The following is a 26,106-nucleotide window of genomic DNA, read 5'->3' as shown; positions in this document are numbered from 1 at the left end:
ATTTCAGTAGATACTGAGAAAGCAACAGCATACCTCTGCTTCCAGTGTACCTCCAAGACTATTTTTGGTTGATGGTGCAGATTTCTTCTGACTATAGCCCAGTACCAAAAGAAGGACTACGAAGAAGAATCTGTGGAAAACAAACAGCAATTGATCATCATAATTCTGTCCTGAAGGAACTAATTAGCTGAAACACTGTATGTCCTTAATTATATTGAAAATTAAAATAGAAACCTAGAAGAGTGGTGGGTTTTATAACAAAATATCCAAAGAAGCACCTGAACTACACAGTATGGCTCGCCTTATTGAGTACTATCCTACTGCACAGATCCCTTCCTTCCTTTGATAGCCCAATGTCATAAAAGACAAATGAAAAGACAAGAAGTGAAGCAATGAGACTACTCAGTCTTTCCATAAGGATGACTTTACTTTTCTTGCAAGGGAAAAACATTATTCAGGCAATGACCTTAGCAGAATCTGACTATATCAGATGAATACAGGTTTCACACTCGAGAGGTGCCCAGACTTTCAACACATGCTATGACCAAAACAGAAGCACTAATCAGCAGCAACGTAACCTAAAAGAAAGACAATCAACAGCCTCTAGATTCAAGGTTATTAGCAAACTATGAAGCAAACAGATCCCCAACAGTTTGTTCCTTACTGAAACAGAAACATAAAAATGTTGGTTAAATCCTTAATGCCACTGCAAAATCCAAAATACATCTAAAACACAGTTACAGTTCTCTCCAATTAAGCACACAATATTTGCATAGTGATATTCTGCAGCATTAAAGATGGGCTGTTTATAACCTGCTTGACTTGCCTCACTAGCACATACTCAAGGTGCATATTTCAAATGTACACTTAGTTTTGGTGGTTCCTTTTAATGTGTTGAGAAACAAACCTGTGCATCATGACTGGATGCTTTTCTGCTGACAAGTCAACCTCACATCATGTTCTGTCACTCAACTGTCGTGTCCAAAATCTACTTCATGACCCTTTAATATTTTCCAAGACAGATCAGCAGAATGTGGCATTATCCAGGACAGAAGAAAGGGAAAAGAGGAGACGGTGCTGCTACTACAATTCAGGAATGATCCAACACACTTATGATCCAACTTAATTTCTCCTTCCTCTAGCATTCTTAGCTCTACCAGTCTACGCTGGGGACATCTCTCCCTCAAGTTCCTTTTGTTTTACACAGTTCATTTTAAGTTAGTGCTTAAAACTCCATCCTTTGCCATCTGTATCTAAGATTCTTCAAATAAATTTTTGCTCACGAAATAACCTTTTATCCCAGTATCCAGAGGTGACAGAATATCTATTCCAGCTGACAAATTTCTTCTTTTCTTCATAGAGAATAATTCCCCATATTGTCCCACCCCACTCTTCTGCTTCATGGTATTTTGGATCAGACTTCCATGATCTAACCAAGTGAAGGAGCCACCATAGTGCGCTAAACCCCTTCATTAATATTATAACCATTATTCTGAATTAGTTGAAAAGCTAAAGTCAATGTAATAACAAAATGGTATCAGAAGCAAAATTCATTAGCATGATTTCTGTAAAATTATACTTTCCATGAAAATAGCCAATCTGGGAAAAAATTAACAAGTAAACATGCACAAAGGCTAACTTAGGAGATCTTTGTTTTCCACACAGAGGAGAATTCTTACATGGCAATTTAAAAACAAAAATACCCCCAAGCACAGAATATGAATATGAAACACAATTATGCACGACTGAATTAGCCAGCTCTTCAGCAATGCCCCCTTCTTCTGATGTAGGAGACACATCCCTCCTGTCACTCCATTAAGTTGTTCTTCCCGTATCCCTTCCCATAGGTATCTCGGGTCATCCATTACTGGAGTCCAAACACGGAATGATGAGATGTTTGGTCTGACTCAGTACAGCCCCTCATTCTTACATTCATGCCTCTGCAGAGAGATTAAAGCTACTTTTCACAGCAAGGTGGAATTTTACTGTGCTGAGCCAGACTTCCCTACCTCCCCCAGCTCAACATTTCCACTCGCAGAAGACAGAGGCAAGGGGACAGCACAGCCAGCAACACTGCGCTAAACCGAGCCTTTCAGAAGGTCACCTGTTACCTGGGCCTGGACAAGCTGGTCCCCAAGCCCTGGGAGGGGGCCACACAGCAGTCTTTCAGTACCTTCTTCAGTTCTGTATCCTTTGCTATGACACCATAATGTCTCTTTACATGCAAAGTACTAGCTCAAAATCAGAACTGCTGTATCTCAAATTTTATTAAAATTAAAAATGAAGGTACGGAAACCGATGCCAACGTATGGAGTTATAAATACAGTAATTTCAGTACAAGTAGGTACCAATTTTCAGATCCATGTGCTCTGATCCTGATTTCCTTGCTCTTGTCTCCCTGGTCAAACAGCGATCCACCCTTCACTGACTCCAACAGGGCAGTATCAGGTCCTAATGCACACACACTGCTTAAGTGTTGCTGGTAAAATCACAGAACCACAGAATGGTTTGGGTTGGAAGGGACCTTAAAGCCCACCCAGTTCCCAGCCCTGCCCCGGGCAGGGACCCCCCCCAGCCCAGGCTGCTCCCAGCCCCATCCAGCCTGGCCTGGAGCACTGCCAGGGATGGGGCACCCACAGCTGCTCTGGGCAGCCTGGCCCACCGCCTCGCCGCCCTCACGGGGAGAGGTTCTTCCTGATATCTGACCTGCATCTGCCCTCTCTGCGCTCAAAGCCACCCCCGTGCCCTGTCACACGTGCCCCTGTAAGAAGCCCCCCCCCAGCTTTCCTGCCGGCCCCTTCAGGCGCTGGGAGCTGCTCTAAGGCCCCCCCGGAGCCTGCTCTTCTCCAGGCTGAACAGCCCCAGCTCTCCCAGCCCGGCTTCCCAGGAGAGGGGCTCCAGCCCCTGCCCATCTCCGTGGCCCCCGCTGGGCTCGCTCCCACAGCTCGTGTCCTTAAAGTATGAGAAGAACCTTTTTTCCGCCTCTAGTGCCAACATCCTTCTTCACGGTTCCCTTGCAAAATAGCTCTATTTATTCCCTTTGAATATCACAAGCAAGTTATTTTTAAATTGGCAAATCAGTCTTAATCAAGTAGCAAACTGACTACATTTTGGGCAGCTCAACAGCATTTAATTCTTTCAATTTTACTCTGTAGGAAGAAAGGATATTGAATCATTTCAATGCGTAACAGTTGCAAAATTTATCTCCTTAACATATATTTCCTGCAGTTTCTACCAGGTTAAGGAAAATTTGCCTTTATGGGGAGGCTGCTCTGTAACGTGACTGATGCACCTGGATAGCAAATAAAAGGCACAATTCCACTTGTACCGGCTTTCTACAAACTCAAGCCCTCTCCTGCTCCCCGCCCCCAAGTTCCTATTGCTCTCCCCAGAGAAGCTCATGCCAAACGGAAAATTTTAGAGAATATAAATACAGAAAAGCTAGGCTTCAGTTGGTGCAAAGAACAGTAAATTGACCTCACAATTTGATGTAGTCAAAGGTGTCCTTGTTTGCTAACCAGGCCAATAAATAATGGATGTTGTTTGACACAGTCTTAGTTACACAGCTGCACCAGAACTCATTCCCAAATAAAACAGGAAAATATTGGCCAAAAAAATGGCTTTCATATCTTATCCAAAATCTTCAAAATGTTTATTTTCTTCATAGTCTCTTATCTCTCTTGTGCTTTCATATAGCATTATATAGTAGCATGAGTAAACACTTCATTATGCCCAATTAGGAACTCTCATTAATAAAGGGAAAAACTGTCACAATGCCGAAGATTAACTAATATAAACAAGAGTGAACATGGAGACAGCTTTCTGGGGGTGAGGGAAGATGACACAAGAGGGAAGGGCTGTTAACATATATGCTCTGTAAAGACCTTGTAACTAAAGCACATTTCAAGAAAACAATGAGGAATACAATGGCTGAAATAATTAATATATTCCAGAAGGTTTTAAGGTCTATCTTGCAGCATGTAACAGAAGAGCAGGAAACAGTGTGCTTGATTTCTGATTTTAATAAAATTCAAGTCTGTCTACATTGTTTTTCCTGGCAGACTCTGTGGAAGATTAGCAGATTTAACATCAGATATGGAATGCAAATGAAACTTCCTCCTGTCATTTAGTAAGCAATTTTCAGGTGCTATTAGATAATTGCAAATGCTTATGTTAAGCTTGTTAAATACCACTTCAGGACATAAGAGTTAGAAATACATAGGCAGAAAGGTATGTATGTTAAGGGCTGAAAAAGTTAAAACCAACACCTGACATCATCAGGTGTTCCCTACAACAAATCAGAAAGGCCAAAACTGACACTCCAGCTTACCTAAAAGGACAAAAATAGCTCCCTGGCTTCCCCATTTCTTAGACAAATACTGCCATTCTCCTGCTTTCCTCTGGAGACCATTCAACATGTTCTGTAAGCAACCATTTACCCCACTTCAAAACTCACGGAGTGAATAACTGAATGGAACAAATAAGAGAAAACCCTCACTTGCTTTGGGAAATGGGTGGAGCACATTTAAAACAAAACAAAAAAAAAACAAAAAACAAGGGGAGGGGGGAATATTTTGCAGGATTAAACCCCCCCAAAATACTATTACAGGTCTGCAAATTAAAACTATTTGTTACACAAGCTCTACCTTTTCTTACCTACTGAATTAAGTCTCCATCTTCTGAATTTTTGCCTTACAGCATGTCATATTAGTACGGAATAACACAGGAAAATAGATTTTACATTAGACTGACAGACATCTGCAACTAGTAACACTGACAGAATAAAATTTATCAACTTTATTTTTTAACACAACACATTCCTTTACCTTCACCCACAGCACGCTTAACCGTGCCTGGAATTAAATTTGGCCTTAATTACAAGAAATTATAGAGTTCTTTATCTAAGATCTTATAAAAGTAAAACACATCCAAATCTGGTAATGACAGCATTATTTAGCTTGGGGTATAATTCTGGCATGGGAAGCTGTGATGCGAACAGATTGCGAGACCTGGAGGTGTCTGACTACACAATACATACAACTGCAATGTTTTGGAAAAAAAAAATAATGTATGATTACCATGATAAATCTGAGCAATACCACTCAAGTAAAGTACTTGCAAGGATAAAACATGTATTTGTGTTTAAGCTCATACAAAAGAGAAGATCCATGGAATGAAAACTGCATTACATCTTACTCCTTTTATAGCCAAAACTGCTCAGCAAAAACTAGTCTTGAGCACTGACATTTATTTTAAAATTCAGAATCCCTGATCACCTCTGGAAAATAATTTATTCTACCTAAAAATATAATAATAAGAGATAAATTTCTTAGTCCCTTCTGCAAGTACCTAATTTCCTTAAAGAACTGCACTTTGTCAAAGCTATGGACAACCAACCAACAGTTTTACACTTCAGTTTCTATATATCACGTATGCAACTGTTTTAAATCTCTCCCACCTGCACAAGACTGGAAATAGGAACTTATTATTACTCTACAGAAAAGAGATTATAGGAATAACCAGCATTTTTTTTTCTTTCCTTGAGAACATCAGAGCACTTTCGTAAAAATCGGTTCAATTATATTAATTTTACAGGATATTTTGTTAAATACCTCAGTGGATTAGATCATTATTAACTAGTTAGCCCTCCCTACAAATAGTGGGATAGAAGTTAAGCAGACTTACCTCTCTGTACACAAGCTATTAGGACCCCAGTTTGCATGAACCAGTGGCCCCACTGAACACCCAACCAGCTGCAAGTAGAAAACAAAATTCTGATCTTCAGTATCCTTCAACAAGTCAATATTTAAAAGACTTCTTTATTCCTCCCAAGCTAAAGTTACTCACATTCAGCAAGACTACAAGGTAATACTACTTAACTGCACATAGCACACAAATGAAGTTCTTCAAGACGTATTTTGGAACATGAGAGAGGTGGGACGACAACAACAACATTGCTCCAGCGAAATCAAGAGACACTTGTGTATTCCTATATACCATCCATTAATTATTATTAAATGGAAAATGAAGATCTTCAGCCAGTTAAATTCAGCCTCAGAAATATGCCTTGGCTTTAATGCCTGTTTTTCCGAGTGAAATCTAGTTTCTAACAGAAACTATGCCCAATACACACAGTTACATATGCCACAAAGTTACATATACCATTCTAGATAATAAAACATATGACACAAAGTTACATATACCATTCTAGATAATAAAACATATGACAAAATTCTAGACAACAGAAATGAGAACCTACATGATTCCCACTTGTAAAATAAGTATTACATTCCCTTTCAAATTAAAATGTTAAATTGAAATACACACAGAAAAGATTTGCTAAGAGAAAAGAGTGCTTGCATACAATCCTACTTCAAATCTCAAATTCACCAAAATCTGTTTGAACCTAGAACAGCCCCCTGGCATCAGACAAATTAGAAGGCATGACAGCCTCTGCATTGCAAAGAACATTTTTCACAAGCTTCACATTCAGCTGTATTTCAAAACTAAGATTTAAGCTACACACCAGCTAAGTTCATAAACCTGAAAAGCTTGCTTTTTTACCCAACATTGATGTCTGGAGTGAATTCCCTGACATCAGCCTTTTACTTTACTCTTGGTCCTTACCTCACCACCTTGGTGTTTTTTTTCCTACCTGTTTAGAAAGAATAAAGGGCACAAAAAAATCAGTTCCCCTGCCCTTTCCTCCAGTCTTAGTTGCAACCTTTTCCCAAGTCACAAAGGCTTCAGTATTGTGTATGTGCCAATACAAACTCACATTTTGCGCTGAAAGAATATGAAGAAAAGGTAAACCAACTTTGTCTAGTTTTATTGTACTGTCAGGGTCCAAGCTCTCATGGTGAAACATCCTTTAACTTCCTACAGCAGGACACTTCACTAAAGCATAGGTACTACATTTTCTACAATAACACAACACTACAGGGACTATTTTGCCTTCACTTTCCCAGTAATAAGAAAATGGTCAGCAATGCCCTTCCACCAGCAGTTTATGCCAGTTCAAGGCAGTAGCAAAAACTAATCTGCACTGCAATTGAAAAAACCCACACAGAGAGTTAACTACTGGTTTATATTGGCAGGGCTTAATGTGTGAAATTTATAGTGCTGGTACTTGTCTGATAGTATCTTTGCCTCATGTTTCTATCAGCTTCTTACTACGCAATCCTTGAAATCACAAACAATTTAATCTCCTCGAATGCACCAGGAATGGCTGCAAATGCTCTGGAGAGATACCAGCGGTTCCCAGTTCTGCTATGCTATGCCCAGGGAACTGCAACAACAAACTCCTGCTATCGAATGCATTAAGTTTAAAAATCAGTTAACAACAGTCTGTCTTCATATTGAACTCCTTAAGAAAGTTTTGTTCAGAAGAACCTGAACTCATTTCAAGAGGTCAGAAGTCCCATTTCTAAGAAATATGCATATCTGAATTAAAATCCTTATTAAAAATGTAACTTGAAAAGCAGAAATCTTTTGCGGGTTATATCTTCATGGCCTACTTGATGTTTATGTTTCTTAAAAGGACTGATTTGCATTGCAAATGTATGTACTAGAGGCAGGGAAAGAGTGAAATTCTGATTACTTCAAGTCAACACAGAATCTACCACGGGAGTAACTATCCAATTGACACAAAAAGTACCTTCCCTGAAATCGCATTGTGCACTGCAGCTCGGTGTCAGACATCACATAGAACATTATTAGCACTGTAACATAACTAGTTTTGAACAAAAAATTAATCACAGTGTCACTGATTACACTTCTGAAAAATACTTTGTGCACAAAATTCCCCCTCTTCCACATTTCTAAAGCATGTACCTTTCAGTCACTGAAAACTAAGCACGTATGTGAGCAATTCCCATTACTCTGCCTTGCCCTACAGCTTGCCGAAATAACATCTCAAGCAAACAGCCTTGCAGATGCAGTTTTAGGTAGATGAACCCAAATTGTGCATTTTCCCCCAGTTTTCTCTTTGAAATCTCAGGCTACTCCACTCTGAAGCAATGGATACTTCAAATAGGGCTTCCTAAATTACAGAGGAAGATTTTTCTACTTGAGAGATTTTGAAAACCCGATTTCCAAGCCAAGGACCCCTGCTTGCAGTACCCTGCTTCCTAGAGCCCCTTCTAGCTGAACTTTTCACTCCCATTATTTACCACTAAAGGGTTACCTGAAAAGCTAACATTGAGGAGAGTGATTTTGATGATGTCTTTTAGGAAAATGTTAACATACATGACAGAATATATCTACACATATATTTCACAGTGTTGTCTTCTTTACTTAGAAGATATGTCCAGAGGTACATGAATTCTGCAAAAGCAAGAGATAAAAAGGGGTAAGGAGAGAATGGCTTTATTTTTCTAAGAGTATCAACAAAGTCTGTTTCAATTCCTTACACAGTTACAAAAAGGCTTAAGAGTAATTTGTTTGTTTTGAAATGCTTTAAATGTACCAGGCTTAATAAATTGCTGACCCATCCAATCCAACCTAGTGTAAAATGGCATCTACTTCCAATCAGCACTCTAATCCAGGCAGCTGGAACAGCAAAAAGCAAATTTCAATTTTTACTGAGAACTATCACCCCCAAGCAGTATTTGGCACAATTTGTTATTTGAACAGCCTCAGTCAGCCTTCTGTTGCATTGTGAGAGAAAAGTGATTTGCTCTCATTTCAAGGGGAGGGACAATACAAACATGAAAAGCTCCCCTTCACAGGTTTACAAAAGCTGTGTTGACATATATGCCATATCTTCAACTGCAAAACCCAAACACTGCACTGCTTTCTTCCTCTAAGGCTCACATTTCTGAAGCAGAAGCACCTAGCTTCCATTTTTATAGACACAACTTGGTAGTAAGCATTAATAATCAAATATAATAATATTGAATTAAAATTATTTGAAAAGAACCCATTTGGTACAGTTTCTCTCATTGCCCTTCACCATAAGCATCCATGCTCTAGGACTGGGATCACATCCCTATGTATACTAGCTAAAAGAAAATCACACTTCCATCATCTTGCAGTTACTTGCTTTATTTGCTACAGGCTGAGCCTTGGATACTACAGCAGCTAAGGAAACATTCCCAGGATTCTGAAAAACCCAAACATCACCATTTCTGTTTTTTTCATCATTGTCCAGGCCAGACATATAGCATTTTTTAATACTATTTTTCACTAAAGCGTCACTCTTATTTTTAAGCAAACTTCCAGCTAGTCCCTTTTACTTCTTACAGCCTTAGCTCCCCCATCTCCCTGGCAGTTGCCGCTGGCTATCTTACAAATCTTAACTATTTGGAATGGTCCCATCCTCAACTTAGTAGCATACTGAATATTAGAAGGAAACAGGTAAAAGTCTATTGCACAAAAAAATCCAACCCCGACACCTGTTTTATTACCACCAAAGGGACAGGGGTACCTCTTCTCATCTCTTCACGCTGAAAAAGAGTGATTCATCGTCTTTGTTCTAAAGAAAGCAACCAAGAATCTTGGGTTTGTCTAGTACAAATGTTCCCCTCCCCTGACACATTTCCCATTTCTCAGCTGTTTCTTTTTTTTCCCCTCTTCCTTATCTCTTTAGTATGATGCTATCAAGGCAGGGAAATTTTCTCACTTGCTAGAGGAGGTTACCTAAGAGTTTTATAATTAAAGTGATGGAACTGCTTCTATCCAGTACCATCCTAGCCCTTTGTGATATTTTCCAAGCACAGTACAGCTATTCACACTTCAAATAGTCTTCGCTATCTTCACATCTCTTAAGTCCTCTCTGAGAAGAAATCATCTTTAGCTTCTGGGTTTCCTGCAGAGCAGAGACTGGCTTGTATTTCTCAAAGTCTAATACTTGATAAAGCCTCATTGCTTACTCCTTTCAGTCAAGTCAATGGAATAATAAAACAAAACATAGGAAGTAATTTATGATCTGAACTAAAAGCTAGTTTTGATTCAATTAGAAGAGCAATAGAAACAGACAAAGTGCACACTCTGCCTCTGTGCTTTTCTGCCCAAAAGACAATGGCACTTCTTAAACTGGCAGTGCGGTAGCAAGTAACAGTAAGAATGCCTCTGGGTGAGGAGATGTATTTACTATACATATTGCCTGCAATGTGCAGGATTTAATTTGACAAATTAAAGTTGGCAAATTTTCTGTTTCATTCATTTCCTGTTCACAAATCAAGAGTAATGCTAAACAGAAAAACACTGCAAGTAGGAAAAAAAAATTAAAAATCCCACTTTACTAACAATAATAAATCCCTGGCAAGTAAGGCAACTCTGAGTAAAAACATGAAAGTAAGTATTGTATTCTAGAAGTGAATGCCAATTTCTGCATCCAAAATGTCATTAGTTGTTTTGCAGCAGACTTTCTTCCAAGATTTATGAACTGGTATGAGTAGACTAAGCTCCAACTCAAGACCCAAATGCTCCATCTCCTCTATTTTTTAGTTGTTTGGTTTTTAAATTTCAGATCCTCCCATGCACTTCCACTTAGCCCAATAACTCTCCTTTTCCAAGAGAAGCAGACATCCAAAACTGCACCTATTTGCAGCAAACTAACTTCGACTATTCATAAAGTTTACCAGCTAGAACACATATAAACCACCATGTGCAAACCATGCAGTATTTGCACATGGTGTTTCAAAACAGGTGCACAACTCAATATAAAGGGTGAATAAATAGTTTCTTGTAGCCGTTTCTCTTTATTGTGCTTTTCATACTCTACAGGCCAGTTCCAAGAACTATCAGATGCCATTTGAGTAAGCTATCCATATAAATGAGCACAGATGAAAACTTGTCTTACTACTATTCCCCTCTAAACAGAAAGCAATTCACTGGGGGAAAGAAGAAATCTTACTCCTTTTGTGTATAGGAGCTCACATTCTAACTCTTCACAATCAAAGGCACCATGTGCTTTTTCATAAGGTTACTCAGAGCCTTGCAGAAATCCTTTGTATGACCTTGGGTGTATTTTAGGCAGACAGGTCATTATCAAATTAGTACCAGGATAAACTGGAAAGACAGACATAAGAAATAAAAAAATCACCAGTAAGAAAAAATCCCAACAAACCACTAGTAATGGGGAAAAACAACCTCCAAATACTATTAAGAAAAAAAGGCCCAAACACTAGTAATGCAAAAACCCTGCAAAGACTAGTAAAGAAAATCAACAGTATTAAGAAAAACACTGCAGTCTCTCCTAAAAAAAACCTATTGCATACCTTTATTTATTATTTAGTCTCTTCAGGTTTACATTCTTTCACTGGGCTATACAGATTTCCCTCAGCACCTGCAAACATTCTATGAAAAGGGCAAAAAGAAGTATTAGGAAACACAGATGTCAGGCCATTTTAGTTTGGAGGATTTATAGGGTTTCAGTTGATGTAATTATTGCCTCTTTGGACTGACAATATATAAGTATTTCAACATGTCTTTCAATACTCTCCCTTAATGGATGAGAGCAGGAGATTTTTTCACTTGATTTTCTCCCACTAGATAATATATTTTTTACAGTTTTTTCTGTCTGTAAAGAAGGAAGTGTTATTTGTTTGGGAGATGGCTCTGAACTGTGTTACGAAGCAGGAGTTACGAAGCTCTTTTCTCCAAAACTGCCCAGCAACAAGCTGTTTCAGGGAAGAATACACAAACATCTCAGCTTACAGTGAGTAATTCCTCCTGTATATATTCACCCCCCTTCCCGACAACCTGCAATTCAGGGAGCTCCTGGGGCGGAGCTGGTGTAGATATCTTCATGTTTAATTGCCTGTCCACAGCTTGGTTAATTGAACTGTCCATGGGTTATTACTGTCAGTTTTTGAACCCATCTAGAGTGTTGGCAATGGTGACATCCTATGGCAATAAACTGCCAAGTACAAACACGTACCTTTTGGAAAAGTACTTCCTTCTCTTTGGTTTAAACCAGCTGCCTGTTTCATTTTATGACATCTAGTCTTTGCACTGTAACAAACATGAATGACTGACCACTCTTGGCTTCCTTTCTCCACTTGCCACAATTTAATTGTCTGCCACATCCCTGATTCAGTTGTCTTTTTTTTCCAAAATTAAAAATGTATTTTTTTTCATAGAAGTTGAAATCTTTGTATATCTTTATTGTCCTCTGCACATTTTTTTTTTTTTATTCAGAATATTAATTCAGAAACCAAGGGAAAAGCAACCACTAAACAAAGCATGGATACATATTACAAGGTGGAGGGCAAGATACACGCACACACATATATATTCATAAGCTACATACTCCAACGTAATCAGATTTCATACCTAAACTGAAGGAAAAATCTAATTTTCATTACTGCTAATAATATACAAAATTTCCTTTTGTTAACTAAATTTCCTTTTGTTAACTATATTAATTTTCACAGCATAGGTCATACAATACACCAATTATCCATGGGTTAGAAATATATCTTTTAGAGGTTAAATGACTTTCAGAAATTGTTAATTCAGAATAAATCCTACGTGTTTTCAGGAATTGTTTGATGTGCACATTAACATCAACAGATGAGTTTCAGAGGGCAACTTGTAGCTTATTACTTTTGTTCTAACACTTCTAACTTGATGCATGGATTATGCAGAAGTTGACACAAACAGAAAATTAATTATCTACTTCAAGGATTTACAGCTGTGTATAAACAAAATATGAACATAAATGAAACACTGTCAAACTCAGATCTTCAATTCCAAGTGTCAGCCTGGAGCAAAATTTTATGTCTGAGCTACAGTATTAAATCCCTAAACATGGAAAGGTTCAAAAAGAACATCCTTTCCTCTTAATTATTACTGCACTGAAAACTATAGGTTAGCAAAAAGTCTTCACTGTGTTATGACAGGAGGGAAAACAGGGAAAAGAAATGCAGGATTTGCTGCATCCATAAACCTTACTAAGACAATTAAATAAAAATATGGACAGAAGGGCCAGTTAATGTAGAATATAGGCAGTGAGCTGAAACAGCAAATTTTAGAGCTTTAAGTGTAAGCTGAAGAATTCTACAGAACTAAATTACCCAGCAAGTGGAAAGTTATCCCTTCCATAATAGCAGGCAAATATATAGGAAGCAGTAAACTTTATTACAGGAAAAACAGAAGTTCAACAGTCTTTTGAAATAGGAGAACTTTCTTGCTGCAATTCTGTGCTCTCACTTAACTACCATGAATGGGCTTCAGTGACTGAAAACCAGCAGCAGGGAAAAGGAAAAAAAAGACAACATTTCTGAACAGTCCTCAGCTGATGCTTTAATCATTTATATGACCAATATAAAGGGTTGCTGCATCAGCAAAACCTCTTCAGTGTTTTCAAGAAGTAGCTTTGTACACTACTCAGAGAAACACCGCAGTATCTATGAAGAAGTGGATGCAGCACCAGAAGGGAATGCAGCTTAGAACAAAAGGCAAATGTCTCTAACAACCATCATTGCCTGACAGCAGAAACCTTGTAGTGTACATCTGGTCACTCTCTCTGTCTCTGACAGAACAGAATTTCATCTTTTAAAATATTTATATTGATACATGCAGCTATATGTGCTACATGAGTATCAGAAGGTAACTGAATATACAATGGTACATGGTATTTGCCTGTACTACAGGTATAAATCTGTAACTTAGCTATGTGATCTTAATGAAAATTAGATACACCATTTGACCATGGCAAATGATTACAGTCCATAAAAGGTACATGTGTTTGTTTAACAAAATAAATTAATAGCTAAGATAAACCACTGAGTCGCAAGGTGTACAAAGAGCTAAGAAAATCATTCTAGAAAAGGCCACATATGTCAGCAGGAGAGAGACAGACTAAAAGCTAAGTTCTTTGAATGCAGCCCACAACAGAGCATGCTGCAAAAAGAGACACTACTTTCCTCCTGCCCTGTCCTCCTCCCTCCCTCCTCTCCCAAAATCCTTGGTTGCTTACGTACTAGTCATCTAAATAAAGAAACAAGCAGGGTATTTATTTGGATAACCATTATGTTATGTACTTGTGATATTGCCCAGACATACTCCTTCAGTTCGTAAATATTTATCCTAAGTGTGTAACCTTGTTTGTCAAAGTTTTGAGGGTTTGATTCCCCAAGAGTGTTTAAGATGATAGAGCAGCACCAACATGTCATTATCAGTGTTACTGGCCTTCTGGCACATGCAGTTATCCAGCAAAGTTCAAGTGCTTCCCGAGTCTGCAGCGGAATAATACAGAACAGAAAAAGGAGAGACTTATTTCCTCTGTCACTGAATTCCTGCAAGCCAGAAAAAAAGTTTCATTGAGCTTTGGTAATAACTGTAGCCAGATTTCTGCAGCGCCATGCTTTTCCCCCCAAAACGTCCTTCCACCAACATACAAAGAAGATAAAACGTGATGATGTTTTAATGCAAAACAAGATTAAAGGTTAAATACAACAACAAAAAATCTTTCAGAAAATGTTTAAATGATGAATGACCCTCAAATCCTTCCAGTCGCTGGGAGGACTGCTGATCTGGTCAGATCTGCTGATATACAAAAGGGTGCAAGAAAAAGGCTTCAACTCAAATGCCTAAGGGCACTATGCTAATTTGCAAATATTATCTATATGTCAGCTCCTGCACTTGCCACACCAGTGTGAATTACCTCTTTGATGTCCCACAGCTTTAAGTTTAGTAGTGTATCACCCCACTCGCTTCATCCTGTAATTCCACCACAAGAAATGTGTGTCTCTGTGCCTGACCTTTAATTTGAACTATTTATTATGGCCTTGAAGAAAGGATTGCAGGTTTGAAATACAGGCAGATGTTTTCAAGGATGTAGTTAGGAAAATACATGCAGCAGACCCAACCATGCGCAGGCATGCAGACCTCAGCCCACAGGCTTTGGGACAGAACTAAGAGTTTTCTCCACCAGACAGGTCTCTGACTTCTCCTTATAAAGGACATCTGGTTGCTGCTGCTCTCATCATGGGTACAAGGAAGCGGCAATACACTCACATTGCCCATTCACCATGCAAACTGCATGCTTTTACCATGCCTTTGTAGCAGAAAAATAGCAATTCACAAAATCCAAACACAAAACCACAGCAATGATTATCCCATAGACAGCAAAGCACCAACTTCACATCCACCCTTCAGTTCTGCCTATTGATGGTGGAGATAAAACCTATAGGATGAAGCCTATTCAGGGTCTTTAGCTCATCTAGCAGATCTAGAACACAGTCCTGAAAAGAAAAATCCAGTTTAAATACTCATTAACCTATTCCAAAGAACTCAAAACACAGTCAGCCAATTGCATCACAACAACAAATAACTACCGTAAAAGCATGGTGGAAGTATTTTTAGGTAAAAAAGAAACTCATTAGCCAAGAAAAAAATATAAAAGATTCTAGATTTCCACACAGGATAAAGTGGGAATCTGGGAGAAAAAAAATGCAATGCATACTTTGCCTTATGCAGCAATCTTAGTATTTTTTTATTGCTACAAAAAAATTTCCCATTGAACACAGTGCAGTGATGCTATAATAGATGGCAGAATTCCTCCAGCTCTTATCTGACACTGTGTAAACACTATAAAGTGCCATGGAAAGATAAAGTTCTCCCTCTGCTGATGCTTGCTACTGTTAGCCAAAATGGGGTCAAAAGTTAACTCACCCAGCTTATGCATGAGGGTTTTATAGCTTAAGCCCTTAAGAATGAAACTACATTATTACCCGGACAGAGAAAAAAAAAAAATCTTTGTGTGTAAGACTCAGCCCATCGAAGACAAGAGATAAGGCATGTAAAAGACCAGTTAAGCCAAACCAAAACCAGTTTGCTCAAAGCAACCTGAGCAATCAATAACTAGAGACAAGAAAATTAATTACCAGTTATAAAGTCCTCTCCAGAATTGATTCCAAACCCAAAAGATCATGAGTAATTATATTAGTTTTAAAAGTTATTCATAAAAAGATTTAAGTACCCTCAAAAAAAAAAAAAAAAAAAGAAGTTTTTAATAGCATACAAAGCAAGGAAAAATGTCCACATTATTACTAGCATAAGACTTGGAAGGAGCGGGCCCAAACCTTAAACAAATACCAGACCGTATTTCAGAACCTAATATACAATTTCCTGTAATTACTTCTATTCCTTAAAGAATAGAAATAGCCAGGATTTAATCAACCAGTGTTGACACACATTGCATAGAAGGAAAAAGGATTATTTTGTCCACAGTTTAACTACACAAAAATTAAGTACCAAGGGGGCTTCCTACAGAATAGAAGCAAAACCACCTAGTTGATGATCACAGGGACCCATATTTACAAACTACTATGTGCATCAATCCAGTTAGGGCTGGGATTTTCAGCTAGTGACAAATAGCACTGGTACAGAACTGGGCCAAAGCCAGCATCAGTCTGTCTCCATTCTCACAGCTGCTCTGAATAAAGAACTTAAAAAAGTGGGATTGCCTCAGATGTAGCACACCAAGGGCATTCAACAGCCTTAGTATGGCATCAAGAGAAAGCCGAAATGCTTACTGTACACTTTCATGCACATCCAAACAATATATCCGTATTCATACATACACATCTCAGGAAGACAGTTCACCCTAGCAATCTTTGGTTCCATCTTCCAGTTTGGAAATGGTGTGAGTTTGTATCTCTGCTTTATTCTTGTAACACAGAGAAAAGTGAGGATGCAGCAATTCCGCTGGTGTGATCATCTCACAGTCCCTATTTGATAAAATTCTATAAGCTGCCAGAAATCTCTGACACTGGAAGCACTCCATACAAGTACTATGACAGACATGCCAGATGGCTGGCCTCTCTTCAAAGGCTTGAAAGTGTAGGGTGGGGAAAACAGGGGTGGAGTGAAAAAAAAATAATCCTAATTTAATTATAAATATAGCTTAAGAATCCCATCCACGTGAAAGTTCTCCTGCTTTGTATCACAAATACCTCCAGGGCTCAGAAAGTTGCCTTGACGAGAAAACACTTGGAACAATTCTCTTGTGAGTGCCTCGAGTGGTAATACACATGATGAGGAAAAAAGGAATCTTCCTTAGTAAATGCTCCTTCAACAAACTGGTAGAATCATTTGTTGTTTTGCTCCAAGATGGAGGGCTGCAGTCCATAACAACATACGGCCTCCACAGCCGGCAATCCTGAAGGAGAAGGTGTGAACAAGACATAAAGCATTTTGTGGCTGCGCTCTCCTGATGTCCAAAAGCTTTCTTCCCATTCTTACTTGACTCTGACATCAAGCTGCCTGTGCTTTTTGGTGTCATTCATCTCTTCCCCATATTCTTCCTGCTCTCCCTCACAGTCAGGCATTAACCATTATCAGGTTTGACTGTTTTAACCACTCCTGTAACAAATAGGTGAGAGGAAGGAGCAGCAGTCAGATGGAAGAGGAAGAAGACACAAGATGACGCTCCAGAGAATATAAATCATGGCAGCCTGAGAAATGTTCCAACTGGAACAGTGCCGTAAATACCCTGACACCTCACTCCACAGAAAGCTCTCCTGGACTTCCCTGCAAATACAGGAGCCCTTCTGTGTTACATATTTCCTTTGTCTATCTTTGTGTAAGCTGCAAATAAATCAGATTTTATAACTTCCTGTGTCAACTACTTTAAAATGCATCCCTCAGGTTCAAATGTAGCCACTGAAATCTCAGCAGGAAAAGAAAATAGTAGTAAATCTAACATTTAACAAATAGCAAGCAAAGATCACTGTAGCACTCTGTACCAAACAAGGAAAGAGCTAAAGGTGCTGTACAAAGTTGTATTTACTAAAAGATATCTGAAATGAGTCCTTGAAATGTCAACTGCTACTTCAACATCAAGAATTACTATAAATTACACTAATACCATACACAGCCTACCACTAACTGTGATATAACTGTAAATGAACCCAAAGGAAAGCTTTATTGGAGACTTCTTGAACTGAGAGCAACTGCTACTTCAGTGAAGACACGATAACCTCCTAGGAAGCATTTGGATGTTTCCAAATCACAAATATAAGCTGTGACAACTGGAGTTCTCCACAACTCACAAATTGGGTAAAAAAAAAAAGATCACAAGCCTTGGAAACTATTTACTCTGTTTCTTCATCTTCCTTTCAACACTTGTCACTATAGAGGCATGCTACTAACATCAACCAACACATCTACTTAGGTGATAAGCGATAGCAAAAATGTCTGAAATAACTCCATGCTGCCTACAAAGGCTGTAGAAGCTCTCAAGGTTTCTAAATAGTTTATTATTTACAGAGCATTAACAAACAGAAAATAATGGCATTAATTTGCACATGATCTTTTTAGTGTTATCTTGATAACTTCTGTAGAGACAGCAAATATGACATGCAACCTCACTAAAAGCTAAAAAACGGACCAGGTACATTAGCTAACGAGGGGCTGTACCATTTTAATTTTTCATAATCCTGGTACCATTATGCCCCGTTGCTCCCCTCCCTGCTCTCAGGGCATGAAAGCCAAGGAGAGAACCAGCTATAGCATGCATGTGGCCCCTGGGCAGTCAGCACAGCAGTGCTTCCCCAAAACACTACAGAGCTTGTCGCTACCACAGCCGTCCGTGCTCAGTCTGCAAAGCCACTGCAGATCACTGTGCACAGCAATAATTGTTTGGTCCTTGACCAGAAATGCATTGTATGATGGAAACACATCTCCAGAAAAGCCAGAAGACACCATACTGGCCTTTCCTGCTCTAAACTTGTGTTCCATGTTGACAGAATACACACACAACGTATTTTAAGGCCAAAATCTTTTTCTTGTTTTTAAATTCATTTTTCTATCAAAATAGTATACAGCACATAGAAACAGTATTCTCACTTCATTGAGCCAATATGGATCTAATTCCTTCAACAACTCACCAGTTTCAACAGCTAGAATTTTCTGCTCAGCAGCTGCTGTTGAATACCAAATGTTGTGAGGGTTTCTCAACAATTTCTTTTTAGAAATGTATCCTACATACCTTCCATTCTAAAAGTCAACCCAAACTTGATCTTGGATATAAAATACAAAAACTGCTATACCTCATCAGACTGTGCTTATTCAGGCTTGACAGACAATATAAAAATCAGCATCCAAATGCTTCTAGTTCATAATCCCTTTACTTACAAAAGTATGACTGAGTTCTCTAAGCGTGGTGTTTTGCTTGTAAAAATGCTGAACAGAAGTTTCAAGGCTTTAGCTATCAAGATTAACTGTCACAGCTGCTAGGAAACTAACACTCTCTGCTGTGTATCTCACACAACTGTGACGTTTTCTCCCATTATGTGGCTGACAAGGTATTTTTTTTCCTGTCTGTAGTATAAAAATCTCCTAGATATCCTCTACTTCTAAATAACCAGCCTGCAAACATATTCACGCTTCTCTGGTTTGGGTTTGTTGGTTTGGGTTTTTTTGGTTTGTGGGGGGTTTTTTTTTGTTTGTTTGTTTTAATGTGTGTGTCTTAATAAATACAAAATGATTCTTGTTTTGTATAATCTAGCAAAACACAATATGAACACAGAAGAAAACAGGAAGAAAAATAAAATTCCAAATGTTATTCTCTGTTCTTACACCACGTTCTGTACAGTGCAGGGAAAAAAAAAAACCAAACCCAAACAATAAATCTTTCTTATGGGAAACATAAGAAACAAATTGCACACAGATTATTAGCATAATGCATTTTTGCCTAAGAAGTGTCTGGATTGAGAATTATTTAGCAGCACCCACACTTGCAGAATGTAAGTACTAATACAGCATCCTGAAGTGCCTTGTGCTGGGGTCGGATGCATGCCAGGGCCAGGACGGCAGCTGGGAGGCCAGGGAGGGAAGCAGGGAAAGGCAGTCATGCTTCAGAAGATGCTGATAGCCAGCACCAGGGTGATTCCAGCTCCCCAGGGTGCAGGTTAAACATTCAGCAGCATTACTTCTTCAATGAGCCTAAGCAGCAGCCACCTGCCAGTCCCCAGCTCATTCTGACCTTCGACTTGCCTCCCAGAAGGCATGTGTGGCCACACCATGAACCAAACTGAGGAATTGCTCCAGGTTGAAATAAACCCAGAAAGGTTGCTTTTCACCCACGTTCCTTTTCCTGGCTCACTTCACTTTGCAGCTGTATAAATGCCTATGCAAACACAGCACAGGAACGAGCAGGAACAGACAACGTGGTTACTGTTTTACGCTGTCAGAAAGCTACCTATGAACTTCGCCCCCCAAGCAGTCTGTCTTAAAATAAACCGTGTTCTTTCCCTGCTGCTCTCAGCCGGTTCCTGGGTAGCTGGTTTGCATTCCTCACATGCTTTGGTAATAGATCAATAAACACTCAGCAGGTATGCCTGTAGTTAGACACCTAGGTGATACAAATACTAGACACAGATGAATGCAAATTGTACTGTACAATAGCCTACAGGGTTATGGCTGCAGATTTATGGAAGGGTATGTGACTAGGCCCAAACAAACAGTTGTGTGAAGCACAGGCTCGTGATTTTGACCTTATTATACTGTAGACAACGTTGTTGAGCATAGTTGTTGTCATCAGTCCATATGCAAGAAAGTACATAGGCTATTTAGCCAAACAAAAAAGCAGAAACAAGCCAAGGGCACAGTGGAGAAATCAGACTGCCAGTTCAATAACAGCTGTGCCTGGGGAGGTTTAGATTGGATATTAGGAAAAATTTCTTCACGGAAAAAGTGGTCAAGCATTGGAAGAGGCTTCCCAGGGACATGGTGGAATCACCATGCCTGGAAGTGTTTCAAAACAGTGTAGATGCAGTTCTTCGGGACATGGTTTTGTGATCAACTAGGCAAATCTAGTTAAGATCAGCAGGGGTTGGACTTGATGATCTTAAAGGTTTTTTCCAACATAGATGGTTCTATGATTCTGTGAATTCAGTAACTCAAAAAGATTTGGAAGAACAGCCAATGTGAAAAGACACAAAACCCCGAGAGAAGTGGCAACTCAGAAGAAAGTAACTTGGGAGGAACAAGGACCAGTCCATTGCAAGGACCAAGCAGTTAAGGGAGGCTGACATTCACAGCCTGCCTACCTAACACCATCAGGCCACTGAACCACACACAGCAAGTATTTTAATGTTTCACCTAGTATCATGCTGCTTTAATCTACTTGCGGGATTAGTCAGAAAAAGAGGAACAGCTGTACACTCAGAAGCTCTATGTACGATCATCCATTCTAGTCTTCACGCACAATAAAATACACCCAAATAAAAGCAACCCAAAGACTTGCTGGCTGCACAGCTAAACCCATGTGAGTGCTGGGTTATCGGTTCCCTTTCATCTTCATTGGAAGGGATCGTGTAGAGAACCCCTAGTGTGGTAAATGACTAAATAAATAATCAGTCATGGGTTAAGTAGCTGACTGAACACAGAAGAACCAAAGGAGCCTCATGCCCTCCTTGGCATTGGCTTGCACCCACCTTACCCCACACTGCGCACACCAAGCGAACTTTCTTGGCAGAGGAGCTTTCTGCCACATTAAGCGTGTTGAAATGGCTTGGCCCAGGTCTAGAGGGTTGCTGACCTGAAGACAAAAAGATGGGAACACAAGGCGTAAAATGGAGGAAAGAAAACTGCACCACAGAAGTCAATAGTTAAATTGGGCTTAGGCTGCCATGGAACTGCAGCAACACTTACTGAATAATTCCCAGCTGCTGGATGGACCAGAAATTTTTAATAAATCTGCAATAAAGAAGCAAAATGTATTTCCTGGTCTCAATGACTAAATTGAAGACTACATGATAACCTCCAACGGTGTTTGCCTTCTTTGTTCTTCTCTATGAATATCTGCCAACATCTAAATAGTCTGCATAGTTCCTTTGTATTTTGTTTAGTTAGCTACCCAGGGAACAGTCCTCTCACTATTTTTATAGAGAGGATATCAAAAGTGACTTTTTTTTTTTTTTTAATAGGACTTGCCTATGAAAGCCATTCAAAAAAGAAATCAAGTACCCATAGGAAAGCATAATCACTGTTCAAAGCAATTAATGAAATTTGACTTGGCTCTCTGGGATGTATGTGTTACAGATAAGATGGACAGAGTAAGTACGCACATACTCCAAGTCTGCTTCTCTCCCTCCATAAGGGGAAATATCACTCAAAATATTTCCTTTTGCACCAGAAACTATTTTGAAGCATTCTTAATTTGACAGAAGAGGCACTTACTAGCTCATGCTCCGATGCCTGTTACTAACTACGTCATCAAGTACCCCTCTTTACTCTTGCATCATTTGGAAATTCAAAAAAGAAATCAAGTACTCATAGGAAAGTGTAAAGACTGCTCAAAGCTATTAGCGAAATTTGACTTGGCTCTCTGGGGATGTGTGTGTTACAGATAACATGGACAGAGTAAGTAGGCACATACTCTGAGTCTTCTCTCTCTCTTTAAGGGAAAATACCACTCAAAAAGTTTCCTTTTGCACCACAGACTATTTTGAAGTGTTGTTAATTTGACATAAGAGCCACTTGTGCTAGCTCATGCTCCAACGCCTGTTACTAACTCTGTCACTGAGCACCGAGTACCCCTGTTTACTCTTGCACCATTGGGGGGCGGGGGGGGGGGGGGGGCAGGGGAGGAGGACTTACACATAAATTACAAAAAATGGTAATAGTTAAATCACCTTATTGAGGTTGAAGGTTATCTCCTAATTAGCATTGCCACGTTGCTGTACTTTGCCCTCTTTGTGCTCCTATCCCCAACCCCAGGTTCCAGCAATGCCGTTTGTACCCACCTGAGAGTGTGGGGACGAGCATGTCCCCATCAGGGCAGCCACCACACAGTCACAACGATGCGTGGCTCTGGCCCTGCCATCTTTAGAAACCTGCTGGCCCAAAATACTGCATTACAGGAGTACCAGGAAAACATGTTTAAAGTACATCCCAATCAAAACAACCACAGCTTTTAAAAAAAGAGGAAAGTTTCCTTTAAAAATCCAGAGGCCACTTTTGTGGCCCAGATTTTATAAGAAGTACTTTTTTTTATTTATTTATAAAATCTTACCAACATATTTCATTTGGGAGTTAAAAAAATAATCCTTTACTGACATATTGTTTTCTTTCCATTTCTAGAACTAAAAGGAAAGTTAAGCAGAAAATAGCTGCTCAACTATAACCCCAGAAAATCATGGAAGAGAGAAGCTAGGGAAAATAAATATTACAAGATCTTACTTTTTCTCTGTGATAAGAATAACAAAAATATGCAGAGCATTAAAGGGTTTAAAATAGCTTAATTCCTGATAATTGAAAGTAATAGCTACATTTCCCATCAACCTCTTTAGTGCCAGAATTTAACTTTGGAAAAAGAAATTCTAGAGACTGGAATACATCTACCTAAATGCATATACAGATGGTAAGATTAAGTCATTCTGATCACTTCTTTTCTTATTCTTACATTAAAAATAATATTTTAATCTTCAGTTTTTCTGTTATTTGACAAAGTGTGTAGAAGAAGTATTGCTACAACAGAGAAGTCACCATCAAAAGGTGATTTAAAGTAGAAAGGTAACTTTAAACACAGATAACATTATATTAACTTTTACAATCAGCTTAAAGAACTCCAAATAACCAAGAATGTAACAAACCTATTATATTGCAAATAATTTGAAGTGGGAAACAAGCAAGCAAATAACAAAACTGAAACTGTTTCCTATGGACCAGATTAGCATCTGGGCACAGAAACACAGTTGAGATTCCTTTTTGAGGATGTCAGCTCTTTCCATAAATTTGGAGTCCAAAGAAAGTGGAAGAAACAATAGAAATATTCTTAGGCACAATTTTAAACTAAATGAAGATTAATTTCCCTTGATATAAGGGAGATGATATAATTAATCAACAACTTGTCAGACTAAGAAGAAAACAAGTGGTAAGGAAACCAAAGCAGCAAGTGGCTATGAAAGCACAGCTGGAGAGAACAAGTCAGAACAAAAGATGAAATTCTCTATACCAAAAAATGATACATTTACATATGGCTGAAGCATGGCAGAATCTCTTACATTTGATTATCCAAATGCAAAAATCAGTCTTTTCACTTCTGGCCCTCTTACCACAGCAGCTGCTTTTCAGCTCCTTTGTAGGTACACAGCTGTTAGGACAGAAATACAGGGTCTTTGATAGGAAGAGGGCGGGTTTAGTTGGTACAGACCTGTTCTGGGGATGTAGATGTAACCACTGTGCCATCCAAACAGCTAATCCAAGTGACAGCGGGGGGACAGAACAGTACTGATGAAGGTGTGATAGGATTCAGTAACGCACATGCTGATCAAATAGGTAGTTACCAGTAAATATGCTGCAAGTATATTTGAACTTAAATTATTCACTGAACCCTGGCTCTCAACACGTGAATCTTGCCTTGCTGTGTGTGCCGCAGTACTGTTTTATTAGAGGGACTGAAGACAGGTGATGTGACCGATGAAACTTTTTATCATTATAGATTAATTTTCTTTGCTCAGTGGGCATTATTCACCATTTCCCTGAAAATAAGTAGTAGGTCGAATATTTTTCTAAATGGATAGAAATTTTGCTTGGTTGCATTGCATCTTCTGTAATCCCCTCCTATCTTCTTTTAATAAAAAACACTTGTCAAGTTTTACAGCAAAATACAGCATCTTCTAGGACTTCTAACATGCTTTTATGGGATACTAATTAACAACTTTTAAGAAGGGATTTTAAGAACTGTTAAGAAACTGGAATTGATAGCCCCTTCTGCTGCATTTTAGAATTAAGAAAACAGAAATGTGACACTTAAAACACACACTGAACATTACACCAGTGAAGCCATGTGGAAAGGAGAGATGCCCAATGCACTTGCAGTCTCAGAAATGACTTGCAATAGTGTCAGTGAGAATAATATTTCAAAGCTAATGAAATATCTAATTTTTAAAATCAGAATACCCTGGGAAGTCAGGCAGAAGCGCTAGAAATTGCCATTTGAAAAAGTATTGCAGTCAAACACTAATACCATAGCCTGAGGAGCACTTTAAGGCAGTGTTTGTATTGAAAAAAGATGGAGGCCTTTCCCAGCCTTCAGCAGCCTGATTTCAACTGAATTTTTTTTTTTTTTTGACCTGGCTGCATGCAACCCAGATGAGCTCCCTGCTCATGCACCACATCCAGCCTTGTAGACAGCTGTGCCAGCACCAGGCAGCAGCCGTCCTGCCTTTTTAGCAGTGGTACCAGCTCAATGCACTTGTCAAGCTGCCACCATGGCTGGGGACATCAGGCAGAAGAAAAGAGTTGAAACAGGCCATGGAATCAGAAAAAGCCCAAAGGATTTCTTGGCCACCATCTGCTGCCCTCGGAGTAACTGCTTGCAGCAGAAAGCCCAACCCGACCAGCGCATGGCTGCGATGGCTCCAGTAATTTACTCAGTTGCATGAGCAGTTGCAGAAGCAGCTGTATCACCTCTTCCCTCTGCAGACAGGCTGGCAGAAAATGAATGTGCAGGGAGGAAGCAGGTGGATGGATGGACTGCGGCAGGCAGTGGGGCGAAGGGGGGAAGGAGGAATTGGGAGAGCAGGTAAATTACACAGGTTCCTTCAGCAGCAACGAGCCTTTAATTCACCTCACCAAGTATCACAAAACGCACAGATGTCATTTTGGTTGTGTTTGGGGATTTTTTTTTTTTGAGCTTTTTTTAAGGAAACCCTTTTCCTTACCAAACTCATACCTACAGAGCTGGCACACTGATGCCCAGAAAGCAACAACCCCTGAACCACACCACACCTGGGAAATGCAATACTAACAGTGACAAATCAGTACCTGCCATACACAAATCCTTAAAGTGACCATGACTGAAAAATCCTCCGATACACCAGATGAAACTATTTTAAACAAGTTAAAATAGAATAAGCTTTTTCTCTTTTAAAATGACTACTATGAAATGAAAGTCAATAATTGCTAGCAGTTTCTTTTCAGCACTGAAGCATCTCTAAAAGAAGGGGGCTCATTACACAGCATCTGATAAAGTTCTTGGCAGAGTTTAATGACAGACAATGGGACTCTGTCTGGAAGTCCACTAAGAATCCATGTCCTGCTAAACTCCTAACTGCCAAGGAGACACAAACCAATGCATCTGCATTTTTCCCAGCAAGCTAGAGAAAGCAGGGTGGCTAATTTAATGGACTAAAGCCAAATAGA

At 39.2% G+C, this 26,106-nt stretch overlaps 2 protein-coding genes across 2 annotated transcripts in view; both read right to left on the bottom strand.

The window, feature by feature from the left end:
- The window catches only part of LYPD6B (LY6/PLAUR domain containing 6B), a 47,715-nt gene extending 21,949 nt beyond the window's left edge, over positions 1-25,766 (bottom strand). The window contains exon 1 of the mRNA XM_080400112.1: positions 34-25,766. The gene's annotated coding sequence lies outside the window, so the exon portion shown is untranslated. The remainder of the gene's footprint in view (positions 1-33) is intronic.
- The window catches only part of LOC308068825 (uncharacterized protein), a gene marked incomplete at its 5' end in the record, with an annotated part of 48,375 nt that continues 22,312 nt past the window's right edge, over positions 44-26,106 (bottom strand). The window contains 2 exons of the mRNA XM_080400115.1: positions 44-130; positions 5,686-5,753. Of these exons, the coding sequence (XP_080256241.1) occupies positions 117-130; positions 5,686-5,753 (82 nt within the window). The 3' untranslated portion in view covers positions 44-116. The remainder of the gene's footprint in view (positions 131-5,685; positions 5,754-26,106) is intronic.

Source organism: Falco punctatus, assembly GCF_963210335.1.
Source record: "Falco punctatus genome assembly, chromosome: 8".
In the NCBI taxonomy this organism is placed as follows: domain Eukaryota; kingdom Metazoa; phylum Chordata; class Aves; order Falconiformes; family Falconidae; genus Falco; species Falco punctatus.
The sequence above is the reverse complement of the archived record's forward strand: the minus strand, read 5'-3'. Positions and strand labels throughout refer to the sequence as shown.